The sequence below is a fragment of the Andrographis paniculata genome, unplaced genomic scaffold (genome assembly GCF_009805555.1).
Source record: "Andrographis paniculata isolate CXL003 unplaced genomic scaffold, ASM980555v1 Contig71END, whole genome shotgun sequence".
In the NCBI taxonomy this organism is placed as follows: Eukaryota; Viridiplantae; Streptophyta; class Magnoliopsida; order Lamiales; family Acanthaceae; genus Andrographis; species Andrographis paniculata.
Genome location: NW_026137608.1, coordinates 1,528,471 through 1,544,355, shown reverse-complemented (window position 1 = coordinate 1,544,355; position 15,885 = coordinate 1,528,471). Strand labels below are relative to the sequence as shown.

The following is a 15,885-nucleotide window of genomic DNA, read 5'->3' as shown; positions in this document are numbered from 1 at the left end:
AATGAAATCCAAATTTTCTGTATCTGCTTGGGGACATGCAATTATGCATGCAATAACACTTATAAAATTAAGACCGACAAGCTATCATAGCTACTCTCCAATACAATTGGTTTATAATGAAAAGCCCAATATATCACATTGGTGAACATTTGGTTGTGCAGTTTATGTGCCAGTAGCACCGCCCCAACGCACAAAAATGAGCACCTAACGGAGATTGGGGATATATGTCAGGTATAAATCACCATCAATTATTAAATATCTTGAACTATTAACTAGTGATTTATTTACAACTCGATTTGCTGACTGTCATTTTGACGAGTCGCATTTTCCGACATTAGGGGGAGAAACTGATCAACTAAAAAAGAAAATTACTTGGAAAGTACCTTACAATTTTCTTGAACCTCGTAATAGCCAAAGTGAATTAGAAGTGCAATGAATTTTACATTTGCAACGAATAGCAAATCAATTGTCTGATGCTTTTTGTGAAGCCAGCAGAGTCACCAGATCAAATGTAGCTGCAAATAATGCATCGGCTAAAATCATTGTCCCTGAAGAGAAAATACAAAGTGCTAGTGAATCGAATGAACGCTTGAAGCGTGACAAACCTTTAGGTTCCAAAGATAAGAATCTTCGAAAGAAAAGAATAACAAATAAAAAGTTATAGTAACATAAATGTTAATCAAAATCCTCAGGGAACAAGTAGTAACATAAATCAAATTCCTGAAAAAAAAAAATTGATCCTAATAAACTTCCTGGAGAAGTTGAACCAGATATTATTTCTCTTGAAGAGAATGATGTTATTAAAAATTTGATAAATTTTGTTATTACTGGGAACCATTAGAACCGAAAGGCTATAATTATTGATAATGCTTTTGCATATAATGTAGCACTTGATCTAATGGAAAATGACAAGGATTCAGAACTTAGATCAGTTGACGAATGTCGGAAAAGAATAGATTGACCAAAATGGAAAGATGCGATCCAGTCTAAATTAAATTCACTGGCAAAATGAAAATATTTTGGACCCATTCAAACACCCGAAGGTGTTAATCCTGTTGGCTATAAATGAGTATTTGTTCGAAAACGAAATGAGAATAATGAGATTGCCAAATATAAAGCAAGATTAATTGCCCAAGGTTTTTCACAAAGACTTGAAATTGATTTTAATGAAACATATTATCCAGTAATTGATAGAAAAATATTTCGATATCTTGTCAGTTTGACAGTATATGAAAATTTGGATATGTGTCTGATGGACGTCGTAACTGCCTATTTATATGACTCGTTGGATAGTAATATGTACATGAAAATTCTTAAAGGATTTAGTATGCGTGATGCATATAATTCAAAGCCAAAAGAATGTTATTCTATTAAAATTACAAAAGTCTTTGTATGGACTCAAGCAATCTGGCCACATGTGGTATAATCGTCTCAGTGAATCATTATTGAAAGAAGGATATGCCAATGATTCTGTTTGCCCATGTGTTTTTATAAAGATGACTCTCCTACTATTCAAAGTGTGTTTGACTGAAATCAACACCACATTTTCTAAAATTGTGCTTTGAAATCCGAAAATGATAACTTTTCTACTATTTTATTTGAAGATAATGTCAACTTGTATAACTCAACTGAATGAGGATATATTAAAGGAGATAGAACGAAACATGTTTTATCGAAATTTTTCTTTACTCACGATCTCCATAAAATTGGTGAAATAGATGTACAGCAGATTCGATCGGACCGGAATTTAACAGACTTGTTGACCAAAGCTTTACCGACCGCAACATTGAAGAAATTGGTAAAGAACATCGGAATGATCTTTTACGGAATTTCAAGTGATATCCACATCAAGGGAGTATTTTTAATGCATGAATATCATTTTTTTTTTCATTCACTAAGATTTTTTGTTGCAATAAATTTTTTCATAATAACGTTTTAACAAAGCGTATTATTGTTTATTTATATTAGGTATCATTGTATCACACTAATTGTATTAACGATGGATTACAAATAAGTCTTAATGTGCACGAAAGAATTTTCTCGCTATACGAATTCACTCTCTCTTTTATCGTATTTCTTTCTCTCTATATATTATATATATCGTACATATATACTTTATATAGTCTTTGCTCGCCCTTATATATATATATATATTATAATTTTATTGTTATATATATTATAACAATATATACATTCTAATATACACTTCGTATATTATATTACATAAAAATTCTTGACTTTAAAAGCACAATTATTATTTTTTTCTTTCTACACAAATAAAAAAATTTAATATAATAATAATATTTTTATAATTACGAATATATTAGCACAAAAACTTCACAAATTAAAAGGCAAAGGGCTACCGATAAAAATAAATAAATAAATAATTTGTGTGTTCGATCCGTAGGTTTGTGGGCGTAAAAAGGAAAAAAAAAAAAAAAAAAAAAAAAAAAAAAAAAAAAAATGGTTAAAACAACCTAAGAGTCAAATCCGTTTTCATTGAGCCCTCATTCGACCCATTTATTTCCCGATATAAATAAATGTGTGTTTCCATTTCGGCGAGAAACACACGAACAGAATGGCGCTGAGAGCTGCTGCGGACGGAGGGCCGCCGGAGGTCACTCTGGAAACTTCAATGGGCGCTGTTACCATTGAGATGTACTACCATCATGCGCCCAGGACCTGTGAGAATTTCGTCAAGCTAGCTCGCAAGGGCTACTACAACAATGTCAAATTCCATAGAATCATTAAGGTTTCTCTCCTCTTTTTCTCTTCTAATACGCCAACTTGTTTCCTCCTTTCGCTGTGGTTTAATTTACTTCCTATTCTGGAAAATTTGTGGTTTTGCAGGACTTTATAGTTCAAGGAGGCGATCCTACTGGAACTGGAAGGGGTGGCGAATCTATCTATGGGTATGCATCCTGCTTTCGTTGTTTCGTCATTGTCAGTACTCATGCTTCCTTCTTAGGTGCATATGCTGTAATAGTTCCGCAGCGGAATGAACTCCAAGTTGACATTTTAAGATTTTTATATCTTCTCTAATTGAATGCTTGATATAGCTGTATGCTAGGGTTATATGTTTTAGTGGGGCGGGAATCTGTGCTTGTTTGTGTACTTGTGGCGTGTTGTTGTGTTTTGGATTTGAAATCTTTTTAATGGAATTTAGTAGTTTGAACTTGATTGCTTGGCCTTCACTCTCTGTTCCTAGTTTTTTCCAAAACATTTTTGATGATTAAGTTAGAAGTTAGGAGTCATTTGGATGTATGTTTACTGCTGGATGAGCTAGCATCATGCTTGAATTGATGTTGATTAATATCTCAATATGGCTGATGTGTTTGTCCATCATTTCCTTTTATTGCAGTAAGCACTTTGATGATGAGATACACAGGGATTTGAAGCATACAGGAGCTGGTATCATATCCATGGCAAATGCTGGTCCAAATACAAATGGGAGCCAGTTCTTTATAACTTTAGCACCAGCACCCTCACTCGATGGTAATTATACTGTTTCTGAAAATTATCGAGGCTGAGAATAAACAACTTGCTGAATTGTCTGATGCCATTATTCGTCGCCCTGAACATGATGGATTTGATTATTGATCTAATAGTATGCCTGCCATTCTGTTTTAGAACTGCTTCTGTTGATACCTGGATTTATTCTTTGCATTTCAGATATGATTTTCGAGTCAGTCTTCTTGATTTTAATGACTTTACATGGATCTTCTGCTTACCTATAAATGGCCCAATCTTTGTATGAGCAGAAATTGTTTTTGGGTAGGTTGCCTGGCTACTTTGTTTGTGTGATATGCTTTGGATCAGAGTCATTAAGATATTTTATTGTGACATGTTTAGCTAAAGTTTCTTTGGAACTTCCATATACTGACCATGTGTTGTCTGGTTTTGGGATAAGTGTCTTTGTCCTGCATTACTTAGATGGGTATTTCTGTTGATTATTGTTATCTACAAGTGTTGTTAAAGTGTCAAAATGCCTTTACAGGAAAACATACAATATTTGGAAGAGTATGTAGAGGAATGGAGATTGTCAAGAGACTTGGCAGTGTTCAAACCGATAATACTGATCGGTATATCCATTCTTTATCATCTTGGCACTTTACACGTGACGTGAATCTATTATTGAGGCATTAGGAAGTGTAGATAAAAAGGCATTTTCAATTGGTTATATTAATTATTTCTCAGAATAAAATGTTGCAATTCTTAAGTATTCCTGTATCAATGCTTATTGAGGTTTTCCATGATCACTGGTTTAACTTATAGTTTCACATCCCTTTTGTAATATCACTGTTGAGGTTGGGAAGTAATTATGATTCCTAATGGGTTCATGCAGTCCTATTCATGACGTCAAGATACTCCGCGCAACTGTGAAAGATTAGCTCTTTGCTACATCTAGATTGCAAGGATTACCTCTGCTGACACTCTCAAAATGCTCGTAAGTCGATTTTACTGAAAATTTGTATCTGGTTTGAAGGTGAAGTTATATGAATTCTGGTATGATGCCTCGTGGTTTATATGCTGCGCGGTAGAAACAGATTTCAAATGGTAACATGTATGATTTTCTGTACCAATTCCTGGTCAGAACATACAACGCCCATATGGCAATGTACATTGTTATTATTGTGTTTTGGGACATAATCTGGCTGACATTTCTATTTGACCAACTATACATTTAAGTTTTCTCCTAAACTATGTCCAGTATAATTCTTCGAAAACAAGTTCAGTTTTAACTCAGCGAGTACACACACATTGCCAATTGCAGAGTAGTCCCAGTCTAACATACAAAGCCCCTTTGGACATATAATACAAAAATGGATTGATCATGCTTTAGATAGACTTCCAACTAGTTTGTTTATACCCCCAGTCCCAGATGGACTGAACATATGATCAGTTCTCCCACGAAGGGAAGATTTGATTCCCTGGATCTAAAATCATTGTCTGTAATTGGCTTCTGTGGTATATTTCCACAAGTCTATTGTACCGCAGCAGCCGGTTCAGAAGAGTCTAGTGCTATGGCTGCATTCTTGCGTGCTCCCAGGTCTCGGGTGATAGAATTTACGCCTCCTTGTGGATGGATGGAATCCCTTTCACTCCTGGAAGGATATTAGCTGCAGCATAACACATAATCACCCATCCCTAACTGTTTTAGGTGTTAAGCAGCAGCTCGGGATAGGACTTCATGTGTATAATCCTGAATGTAAATTCTTCTGATGCTTTTTTGATCAAGCATGACATACAGAGTTTATATAGCGTAGCTTACGAGATTGTAATATCTGAAAGAACAAAAATAGAATTGTACAACTACATAAATGACTTTAATAATTCGGTCGGAGCTAAAAGTGGCCAGACATAGTGTATTAACCAGATGAGATTCAATAAGTTTATGATGCCTAACACCCAAAAACTCCATGTTAGATTCTACAGCATTTGCTTACCAAACGGTTCTTGAACTTGATCTTATGTCTCCATTGTTCTATTTGTAACTGCAGCGCTTCTTTTCCTTACATGGATTTAGTTCATTGGCCATATAACGACCGATAAAGACTTGAACCAAATGTTTTGGTGACAAAATACAATAAGATAAATAATGTAGAGATGCCAGAGTGATGAAGCCAGAAGAAGTTTAACATTATAGCCATCCAATCCAAACCTCTAACAATAATTCCTCATCATTATCCATGAGCTCAACAGAAAAGAAACTAATTAGCAAAGCCATTTGACCTTTGAAGAGGCTTGCAACAGCAACAACCAAGCCAGGCACCATTGTGAAGTCATTTGTAAGTAATACTGGACTTGGTAAGTATGATTGATTTAGAAGGACAACAATAGGATAACCCAAGTTGACAAACACATCACCATGAAAATCCTAAGATTACTCAAGTAAACAAACGATCACTATATATATCTATAAGAAAACTTAAAAATATCAGTAACACCTCCTCTTATCACCTGTACCTCTTGGATTTCTATGCCTATATCTGAAATGAACTTACAATAAAAAGGGTAACAAATTAATAGCAATTATAAGTATTTAATAGATATTTTTTTGGTAGAGTTTAAACAGGATTCAATTAAGTTCTTTAGAGAAGTTAATGTTGGCTAAGTTTGGGTTTTCAATCTCATCTGGTACTGTAGAATAGAAACCAAACAAATTAATTAAGCATTGAATCACATTTGATTGTATAACCCTTTTACAATTTCAACTAAAAAAAATGCAAGAGAGCTCGGATCAAAGTTGCTTCGGTTGCTCGGTTATTAGAATCTTTAAAGAACAATATTTACGTGATTTGAACAATGAGGACACAACAAACCTGCTAGCTGAAAACAAAGAACGTGGATTTCCGAGGATGATCGGATCTTTAGATTCCATGCATTGGCAATGGGATGCGTGTCTCGTGGCTTAGAGAGGCCAGTACAATGGACGCTACGGGTATCTAATAGTATTATTAGAGGCAATTGCCTTCCACTATTTGTGGATTTGACATGCATTTTTTAGAATGTTTGGGAGTAATAGTGATGTTACGGTTTTAGATCATTCGCCTTTGTTCAATAGGTATATGGATGGAACAGCACCGCCAGTTGAATATGAGGAATAGGAGACATTATAACTTACCGTACTATCTAACAGATGATATATATATATATATATATGCCACAACCTATCCAAATGGATACCTTCAATCGATGAGGATCAAACTTTACCCAAGCAGGCGCAATCAGTTGAAGATGTTCGTCTACTATATCTCATTAGGATGGGTAAAATCCACAACACATAAGCTAATTCAAGGCTACGAGATGATCTCATTACCCACCAGTGAATGGTGTCAGGGGGAGAAAATTTTTAGCGATTAACGTGTTGTGGCACAAGTCGCAACGAAATGTGACTTTTTGAGATTATCTTCCCAGGGAGGAAGCCATAGGTTCAACTTCTGTTCTGTTTGTTCGGATGAATATTATATATATATATATATTTATGTGCCTGACTGTGTTAGTAAAAGTTGTTGGTCTTCACGCTGGTATGGTTTTGGTATCATGTAGGGACCAAAAGGTTCAACTTTTGTTCTTTTTGTTCGGATGGATATTTATATTTAGTAGAGTTGGATCAGTAAAATTTCCACATATTTCGCTCTTTTGAACTGGAAATGTATATATGATGATCTTCAACTAAATGTCATTTCATTTGTTATTAGAATAAACAGTGAGGAAAATAACTAGTATGGTTTGGACACATTAGATGACATGTTTCAAATTTTGAAATGATGATGATAAGTCCAACTTTTGATTTAATATTATTAATTGGGCTTGTTCCTTCACCAAAAAAATAAAATAAAATAAAATTACAGAAACATTTTTAAAATAATATTAACAAAAATATAGTATATATTAATACAAAATATAATTACAATTATGATTAGAATTACTTATGCGTGCAAATATATACTGGGAAGATATAGACATAAATAAGCAAGATGAAAACTGGAAACTCTAATAGTTGATATGTTCCAACCCTATTATACTACAAGACTATCTGCATTAATATACTGTCAAAACAAACAAACATATCCTAAAAATAAGTGCATGCATTACCTTCATAGTAGGAAAACAAACCAAAATGATCACAGTAGGAAAACAATGCAGCACACCATATAATACCGCATCTTCCTCCATAATTCACACAACTAAAAACCAAACATAAATATAAACTTTCTACAAGCGGAAACAGACACAATACCAACATTAAAAGTGCACAATTAAGTACAAAATATAGATATCTTGCATCAGAAATACACATTACGTTGTTCATTTCTCAGAGGAATATTCTGAACCACTGGTCTCATTGAAAAGTCTTTTCCTACTCTTAGCACGCCTACCACTTGTATCGGTCCCATCGGCATTTGGAGGACTTGCTTCGTCAATCGCTTGAAGAATTGATTTCAATCCTGAAATAGACAAAATCATATTGAATGAGAAAAGTGTATGTTTTAGTACATTCGAAGGGACTGACGAGACTAAGACTGTCAGCTTGCATTTAAGTATGGGGTGGATAAAACCGCCGTGAATTGAGAGTGGACTTGACGGTGTCAGCAGTGTGAGAGACCCAATCTTGAGTGAAATAAATACCGCGACTTCACTCACTTCACATTTGGAATTGCACAAAAAAGACTCTTCATCTCAAAGAGGTTCAGTATTCGTTCGATATCGCCAAAACCAAATTTGACTCCAATATAAATAAAGAAGGGCAATAGATTAAAAATACCAAAAATGCATACTATTGTAACCACATGTGTAGTATTCCACTTACCCCTCTTGCATTTTGTACAGTCTCTCTTCGTAATCGGTGCGGTGCATATGTTGTCCCGATCTAATTCTTCCAATTTTTCTATTGAAGCCATCATACTGTCACCCATGTTTTCAAGCTTTTAACTATATTCGCATATTCCTTGTGTTTATTGAATCATGAAAGTATCATACAATGTAATAGTAAACATGTTTAACATAATAACACTACAAAAAAAATAGTATATTTCTAACGGAATTCCGTTCATAAAGTTCACATAGCTAACGTAATTTCATCTCTAATTCCGTCTCTAATATCATTAGTAACGAAAAAAGTGAATTTAGGAACGAAAAAACCTCGTTAAAAAATTGATAATTTCTTGTAGTGTAAGAAATAAAAAATATCCAAACATTGAACCATAAATGTGTGAAAGCACTTTCTTTTTAGATCTTCAGACACAGCCTTATATTCCTCATCCTTCGGCATTTCTCCTCTTCAATTTTCCTCCACAATTATTGACTATCTCTCATTACTTGCATATTCAAGTTTCATTAAATTGAAAATAATTGTTCAAGCAATTGATGCTTGAAACTCTTCGTGAATCTTTATGCTTTGTTGCCGCTGATAGTTTGATTTGTTAAAAGCCTTAGCCTTTTTAGCTCCCAATGAATGCTTCAGATCAATTACAACAGAACTTTCTAATTCTGGCTTAATTGAAACTTGAACTGATGGATTGGTATTTGTAGGTATCCGACTCGCACTACCGTCAGTGGGAGAGGCTGGGGACCGGACTTCAAGTGGTCTTTGAATCATATTTTCTACTCTACGGTAGATTTCTTATAACTACTAGACCTCCCATTGTTCCTGTTTTCTTTTTTTTTTCACCACCATACTCCATCCATTTCGTTTGATCTTTTAATATTTTTTAGTATGCTTCACACTTGAACTTCTTGTCGTGTTTGTCTTTAAATATTGTGTGACAATAATCTTCCTATAAAAGCACTCTTATTAGGGGTTTAAAAAATAAATGAAACATAGAATGCATTTAGAGGAATTTAATAAAATACTTACGAAATTAGGCTCCATCGGCTCCGATAACTTGGCTCTGCCTGAAATCGTATGGCCGACCATATACTACATTTGGATCGAATTTCCAGCATCCAGTTCTCACAGGCTCCCGGTGTTCTCTTATTTTCTGATCTTCTAAATCCATGGTTGTCTTGCATAAGCATAATAAAATTCTCGAATATCCTCTCCCATAACCTTTTTTTTTTTGTTGAACACCAACTTGTGCATCCGTCGTCGAATTACACTATGCAGTGGTCAACTCGACATCCTCTTCCGTGCTCCAATTCTTACTTGTACACTGGTTTGTTTCAGGCACGACCTTACACTGGGGATACTCTGGGAAAGAATTGAAGGTTGCAACGGTGGGAAAGAATTTAAGAGAAATGTGTTGGCCTGTGATGCCTGCGTGTCATGATATGGACCTTGAGGTGACCCTCAAGGTCGAAGAAAATTTCATATATTGGTGTATAACATAGAATCATTTTGATGGGGGTATTATTGTATAGGGTTGAACGGAGCACTAAAATTCATATTATATTGGCTCGGAAATAAATTTTGAAGTAGAGTCAAAATCGGGCTACTGTCAGTACACGGAGCTGAGTTATTTGACATTGCCCGAAACTTGTTAATTGGTTGGGTAGAAACCACTAAATCAACCACATCATCCGCTTTGTCTATATCACAACTATCCATCTTGACTCAATATTCTGACCACACTAATGAGAGTAATTAAATAAGGAATAAAAATCAATTTTAGTCTCAATTAAACTCTTTTTTTTTTTTTTTTTTGGTCTCATTCAAAAAAACAAATATAAAAATTAATTCTATCCAAAAAGTAAATTATCATTTTTAGTCCCACTGTTAAAATTTCAACGAAATAAGTTGACGTAGCCATAACGGAACCTGATGTGATAAGTGATTTAGAACAAACATGCCCGTGTTAATAACACGGGCGTGTTATTTCAATTAAGTAATATATTACTATATTTATACCAACACGGGGGTGTTTAAATTGAACACGCCCGTGTTCAAATTCAAGCCACAAAATCAAATTGGTTGCGGACTGTGAGTTGTATAATAATGAGTGTGGGTATTTTAATAATTTATCTATGATATTCATTTATTCTTTTAATTTAATATATTTAGTTATATATACATTAAACTTAATTTATAGTATTTACTAACATTTAAAATTAGATTATATTTTTTTATGTTTCAAAATTATTTTATTTTATTTTTTTTTGAAAATATTATACTTTTAGATGATTTTTTTTTCTTTTATAAAAGATAATTTTTTTTTTTACTTTTGATAAATTTATCAATTTTAAATCCATTTATTTATTATTTTCATATGGTAGTATTGTTGGTATTTTTAAATATTTTAAACAATATATGTTAATAAAATATATATAATATGAATATTAGTTTGTAAATAACAAAATTTTATATAATATAAATAAATAATATATTTATTTATTTATTTATCATTATCATAATTTGTTTTATAAAAAATAGGGAGTTTTAGGGTGTTTGTCTGCGGGTTTGAGTTTTGGGTTTGGATTTTTGAATAGTAAAAAGTTAAATTTAAATAGTTGTTTGATGTGATATAAATAGAAGTTTGAATGTAAAATAAATTTGGAGTATAATATAAAAAAAAGTAATTGTTAGATGTGATGTTTTTAAAGAGAAAAGAAAAATTGAATAGTAAAAACTTGTAGTAAAACCCAAAGAAAACACAACCTTAATTTTTTATAAAACAAATTTACGATAATGATAAATAAATAAATAAATTAATTATTTATTTGTATTATATAAATTTTTGTTATTTACAAAGTAATATCCATATTATATATATTTTATTAACATATAATGTTTAAAAAATTTAAAATACCAATAATACTACTATGAAAATAATAAATAATGTATTTAAAATTGATAAATTTACTAAAAATAAAAAGAGATTATTTAAAAAAAAAAAAATCATCTAAAAGTATAATATTTTCAGACAAAAAAAATAATAAAAATGAAATAATTTTGAAACATAAAGAAAAATATAATCTAATTTTATGTTTGTGCTAAAATCAACTGTTGTGTGTGATGTATAATACTATAACATATGCTATTAGTTCATATGTTATATTTGTATTATATTAACATATACAATATGTTGTCTGTAGTAATACTTTGTGTTGTCTGAGACTATAGCATGTTTGTTTTAATCATGTGCTGTATTTATATTATATTAACATATACAGTATGTTATTTATAATAATATTATGTATTGTCTAACAGCACAATGTGTTGTTCAATACTCTAACGGCTACCATTCTAAATTATCTTACTTATATTCTCTCTCCTCTAAATGTCATGATTTGATTTGTTGGAACAGAAGAAATAGAGAAGTTTTGGAATAAAAAATTTGATCCCGGCCTACTTTTTTTTTTTACCTCCTCTCACTTTAATAATCTCTAATTATATATTTTATCTAGAAAATTTACAATATAATTTTTTATTTTTGCAAAATAAGCTACAATAATTCATTTACAATTCAGTCTTTTTATTTACAAAGTTAGAGAATTTGATCAAATTTCTAGTATTCATTAATTTTTTTTCTCATTAAAAATATCAAATCAAACACCTATTTTATATTATATTATACTAGAAATTAATTTTACATTCAAAACATCAAACAAATACTTCTTTACATCACATCATACAACTATTTCAATTCAAAAATTTTATTATTCAAAACTCAATCCTAAAATCCAAATCTTCAAACAAATATACCCTACTATATAATTTTTTGAATTTACAAATAATATCAAAATAAATGTTTAAGTAATTTTCTATCAATTTTATAATAACTACATGCAACTAATTAATGAAATATAAACATCAATAAAAAAAAAAAGAAAAAAAAAAGGTGCATCAACAAACATTTAATATACCATAAAATCAATTCAAATTTTTAAAAAAAACAAACACATAAAAAAAATTATTGATAAATTATATAAATAAATAAAAAAAATCAAAAATTTCAAAATGATCTCAAAAACTAGTTTGCATATATTTATACTAAAAAAATATCATCAAAAGTAAAGTATTTTATTATTAATTTTAAAATACGTTTAATTATATTATATTCAAATACATATTTTTTTCTAAAATATTGCTTTTAAAAATTTATTCAAATATAATTTAAATTATTTTCTATTTTTGCTTCTACCATTTCCTTTTCCCCTTAAAAGTTAATCTCTCTTTCGACGGTCTATTGACACTACAAGAAAAAATTATTTTTGTAACAAAATTTTATTGTTTCTAAATCTATTTTTTCCGTTACTAATGACGTTAGAGACGGAAATAGAAACGGAATTACGTTAGATACGTGAACTTTAGGGACGAAATTCCGTTACAAATATATATTTTTTTTTTAGTGTGAATTTGCCAGATTGCAAGGTTACTGTGGTGGGTTTCATTATTCAAGAAAAGTATAAGTTGAGTTAATCTTAATTTTGTCAAAATTTTATTAAAGTTTAGCACCACCACATCCAATAGAGGATCGCCAGTGTTCCAACAACAAAGAATTTCTACCACTAAAACTTTTAATTTGTTTAAAATCTTAATTTCTTAAGATTTAGCACCGCCATGACAAAGAATCGATTTGAAAGCTACAAATATTAATGTCCAACTATGAAATCTATCTATATTTAAATCAAATTCCACCTTCGATTTTTTTTTTTTTTTGTCTACTCGAGTTGGTTTTTACAACACCAACTCCGGTTTGAAGCGAGATATTGAAATATATATTTTAAATGGATATTTTGATTAATATTAATTAATTGATATTATTATTTTGATATATCTACTAGATATGTTGTTATTGTTTAATCATTTTTAGTTGATTACATTGCTATTATTTGAGTTTATCACTTTTTGTACAAGTGTATAAATAGACACCGACTTCATTATTAATAAATAGAATATTCTCCCAAAATGTACCATCAATCTTCGTTATACATCATTAAGAATGTGATTGAGAATTTTTTATATTTTTAAATTGCAATTCATAATTATTAAAACTCATCTAATTTCAAATACGAGTTAATGTAGGCTTTTATTTGATTATATAATTTTATATCCAGTGACTTTTCAATTAAATATAAAAAAAATTAAGATTCACCATACACTACAAAAAAATAATATATTTGTAACAAAATTTCGTCCCTAAAGTTCACGTAGCTAACGTAATTCTGTTCCTAATTCCGTCTCTAATGTCATTAGTAACGGAAAAAGTAGATTTAGAGACAAAAAAATTTTATTACAAAAATGATTTTTTCTTGTAGTGATATCTCAACGTGAAATCTGAAAAATTAGAACTTATTTTTTTAAAATAAACTACAACGAAGAACAAGAGCTAATGCATGAAAAATGAATATTGTTAATGCTATATGAAAAATAAAACTAAAATATGACAGTAATGTAAATTAAGATGCTGAAAATAAAGATGAGAATAATAATAATAATAATAATAATAATAATAATAATATATTTTTGGAACTAATATTTTTTTTCTTTGGCATTTTTGTTAAATCATGAATGATTTGAGTGCATGTTCACTATTCATAAAATTTGTCTCCCTTAAATATAAAACCAGAATGCCTTATTTTTTTAATATTATACTAAATAATAATAGTAAATTCAAAATAAACAATAGCCTATTTATATCACGTAACAATGATTTCAATTTAAAATTTTTACTATTCACGTCAAAACCCAAAATCCATACCTCCAACTAAACACACCACATTTGTATTCAACAATCTTATCAATTCTATGGAAATTTAAGTAAATCAATAAATAATCTCGTCAAATTTTTTAAAATTCATGTTAAAAGAAAAAAAAAAAAGATCAGTTAAATTATGCATGAAGTATGTGAATCTCATAAATCTACGGGCTCTTTAAGTTAAAAAAAATAATACTTAATAAAATATCAATAGAATATACCCCTTTTAACTTATAAATCTTGATTTTTCTTAAATACTCTTAGTTTGTATTAAATTCATGTATATATTTATTGTTCAATAGCTTTAATAGAATATGGACATAATGTTGAAGTTGATGGGACACAATTCATAACTTTGAAGTATTATATTCTAAACTTAACAATAAAATTTTAATTGTCGTTTAATTAGTACCCTCTATGAAAATATTGTAAATTTATACACTTTAACTTGAGAACGATTTTCATGTTGGAAGATAGGAAGCATAACATATTAATATAGCAGGCTTCATTGCCCCCAACCCTTTCTCGCACCTCTATTGAAAGAGAATGGTTTCATGTTCTTTCATCGATTGGTTATTCCTCTCCGTTCATATCTCTTTTTTCTATTTCGGTTTCAATTAGTTCACAAGATTGAATGGCCAATTCTCCCCTTGTACATTTGATTCAATGGACCATTTCGTCATGCTTTGAACTCGCTGGCTGCACTGACTATGTTAGCTTCGTTTGTTGCTTTTCATTGAGCTAGAAAAGAGACAGCGGGCTAAGAAGTTTGTAAGTCATCTTCGTACAATTTTCAATTTCATAGAATTTATTTAATAATATTAAATTTTATGTAATTTAGAGCTTAAAATTGTCAACTAAATATCTATTGAATTTACTCAAATGAATTAATCTTTAAATAGCACAAAAAGTTCAAAATATGAATGAGTACATTTTAATTCTTTATTGATTCAACTCTGTATACTTATCTATTTATTACATGATGTGATATTGTACACTCTCAATTAATTATATAGATCAAGAATTGAGTACAATATGCTGGATTATATTTTTTTTTTCACGTTTGTGACTTCCCTTATGTTTATTGTTATTGCTTCAAAAAATGGCTTTGATTTAGTTTTTCATAATCCCCGTTTGGATAATCATAATAGGAGTCATGGTGAATGAGTAATGCTCAAAAAATTTGTTAAAGCCAACGTAACCATCCTCTTCGTACGACAAACATAGGCGTTCCGACTCGACTGGAGCCTTCCTTCAATTCCAGGCATCTTAGCAATCATCTTCGATTGGTTCTACTACCTAATCTAATGACCATGTTTACATTGTTGATGTTTCTTTGAGCATACGTTACAATCACTTTTTTTTTTATTATTTTTACTATTGTTTTTTTAGTTTTTACTATAAGAACCAGTTACATTTCTCAGTACTTTTAGTAAGAAATACAATTATTACCTATTTATTAGGTTTATCTAGAACTGGTTACCTTCAACAAAAATAAAAGAAAAAGTAATTAAATAATATTCAAAAAATTTTGAAATTTAAAATTTTTAAATTTAACATAAATTATCTATAAATATATATATGTTGATTTATTTCAAATAATTTCAATTTTTAAAATAGTAAATTATATGTTATATATTAAATTTATATAGATTAATAGTTAAAAATTAAAATATAAGTATAAAAATATTATTAGACAATAAAAAGAAATATGTATAAATAAATAAATAAATAAATTATTGTG

The 15,885-nt window shown here is 30.2% G+C and overlaps 2 protein-coding genes across 2 annotated transcripts; one reads left to right on the top strand and one right to left on the bottom strand.

The window, feature by feature from the left end:
• Positions 1–2,520: 2,520 nt before the first annotated feature.
• LOC127264697 (peptidyl-prolyl cis-trans isomerase CYP18-2) lies at positions 2,521–4,676 on the top strand. Its single transcript, XM_051294199.1, has 5 exons — positions 2,521–2,752; positions 2,851–2,912; positions 3,362–3,495; positions 3,998–4,082; positions 4,346–4,676. The coding sequence occupies exons 1-5, from the start codon at positions 2,579–2,581 to the stop codon at positions 4,389–4,391; spliced, it is 501 nt and encodes a 166-aa protein (XP_051150156.1). The 5' UTR covers positions 2,521–2,578; the 3' UTR covers positions 4,392–4,676.
• A 3,127-nt stretch (positions 4,677–7,803) lies between these two features.
• Positions 7,804–9,631, bottom strand: LOC127265015 (uncharacterized). The gene is made up of 3 exons (XM_051294652.1): positions 9,362–9,631; positions 8,315–8,409; positions 7,804–7,952 (listed from the first exon to the last, which is right to left on the bottom strand). Exons 1-3 carry the CDS (start codon positions 9,520–9,522, stop codon positions 7,813–7,815), a joined length of 396 nt encoding a protein of 131 aa, XP_051150609.1. The 5' UTR covers positions 9,523–9,631; the 3' UTR covers positions 7,804–7,812.
• Positions 9,632–15,885: the final 6,254 nt, after the last annotated feature.

What these genes read in the sequence shown, in the direction of transcription:
- LOC127264697 (XM_051294199.1), top strand. Translation starts at nt 2,579, where the DNA reads ATGGCGCTGAGAGCTGCTGCGGACGGAGGGCCGCCGGAGGTCACTCTG. An exon ending in AATTCCATAGAATCATTAAG is followed by an intron (nt 2,753 to 2,850) that starts GTTTCTCTCCTC and finishes GTGGTTTTGCAG; the next exon opens with GACTTTATAGTTCAAGGAGG. An exon ending in ACCAGCACCCTCACTCGATG is followed by an intron (nt 3,496 to 3,997) that starts GTAATTATACTG and finishes ATGCCTTTACAG; the next exon opens with GAAAACATACAATATTTGGA.
- LOC127265015 (XM_051294652.1), bottom strand. Translation starts at nt 9,522, where the DNA reads ATGCTTATGCAAGACAACCATGGATTTAGAAGATCAGAAAATAAGAGA. An exon ending in AGCCGATGGAGCCTAATTTC is followed by an intron (nt 8,410 to 9,361) that starts GTAAGTATTTTA and finishes CATGGGTGACAG; the next exon opens with TATGATGGCTTCAATAGAAA. An exon ending in CTGTACAAAATGCAAGAGGG is followed by an intron (nt 7,953 to 8,314) that starts GTAAGTGGAATA and finishes TGTCTATTTCAG; the next exon opens with GATTGAAATCAATTCTTCAA.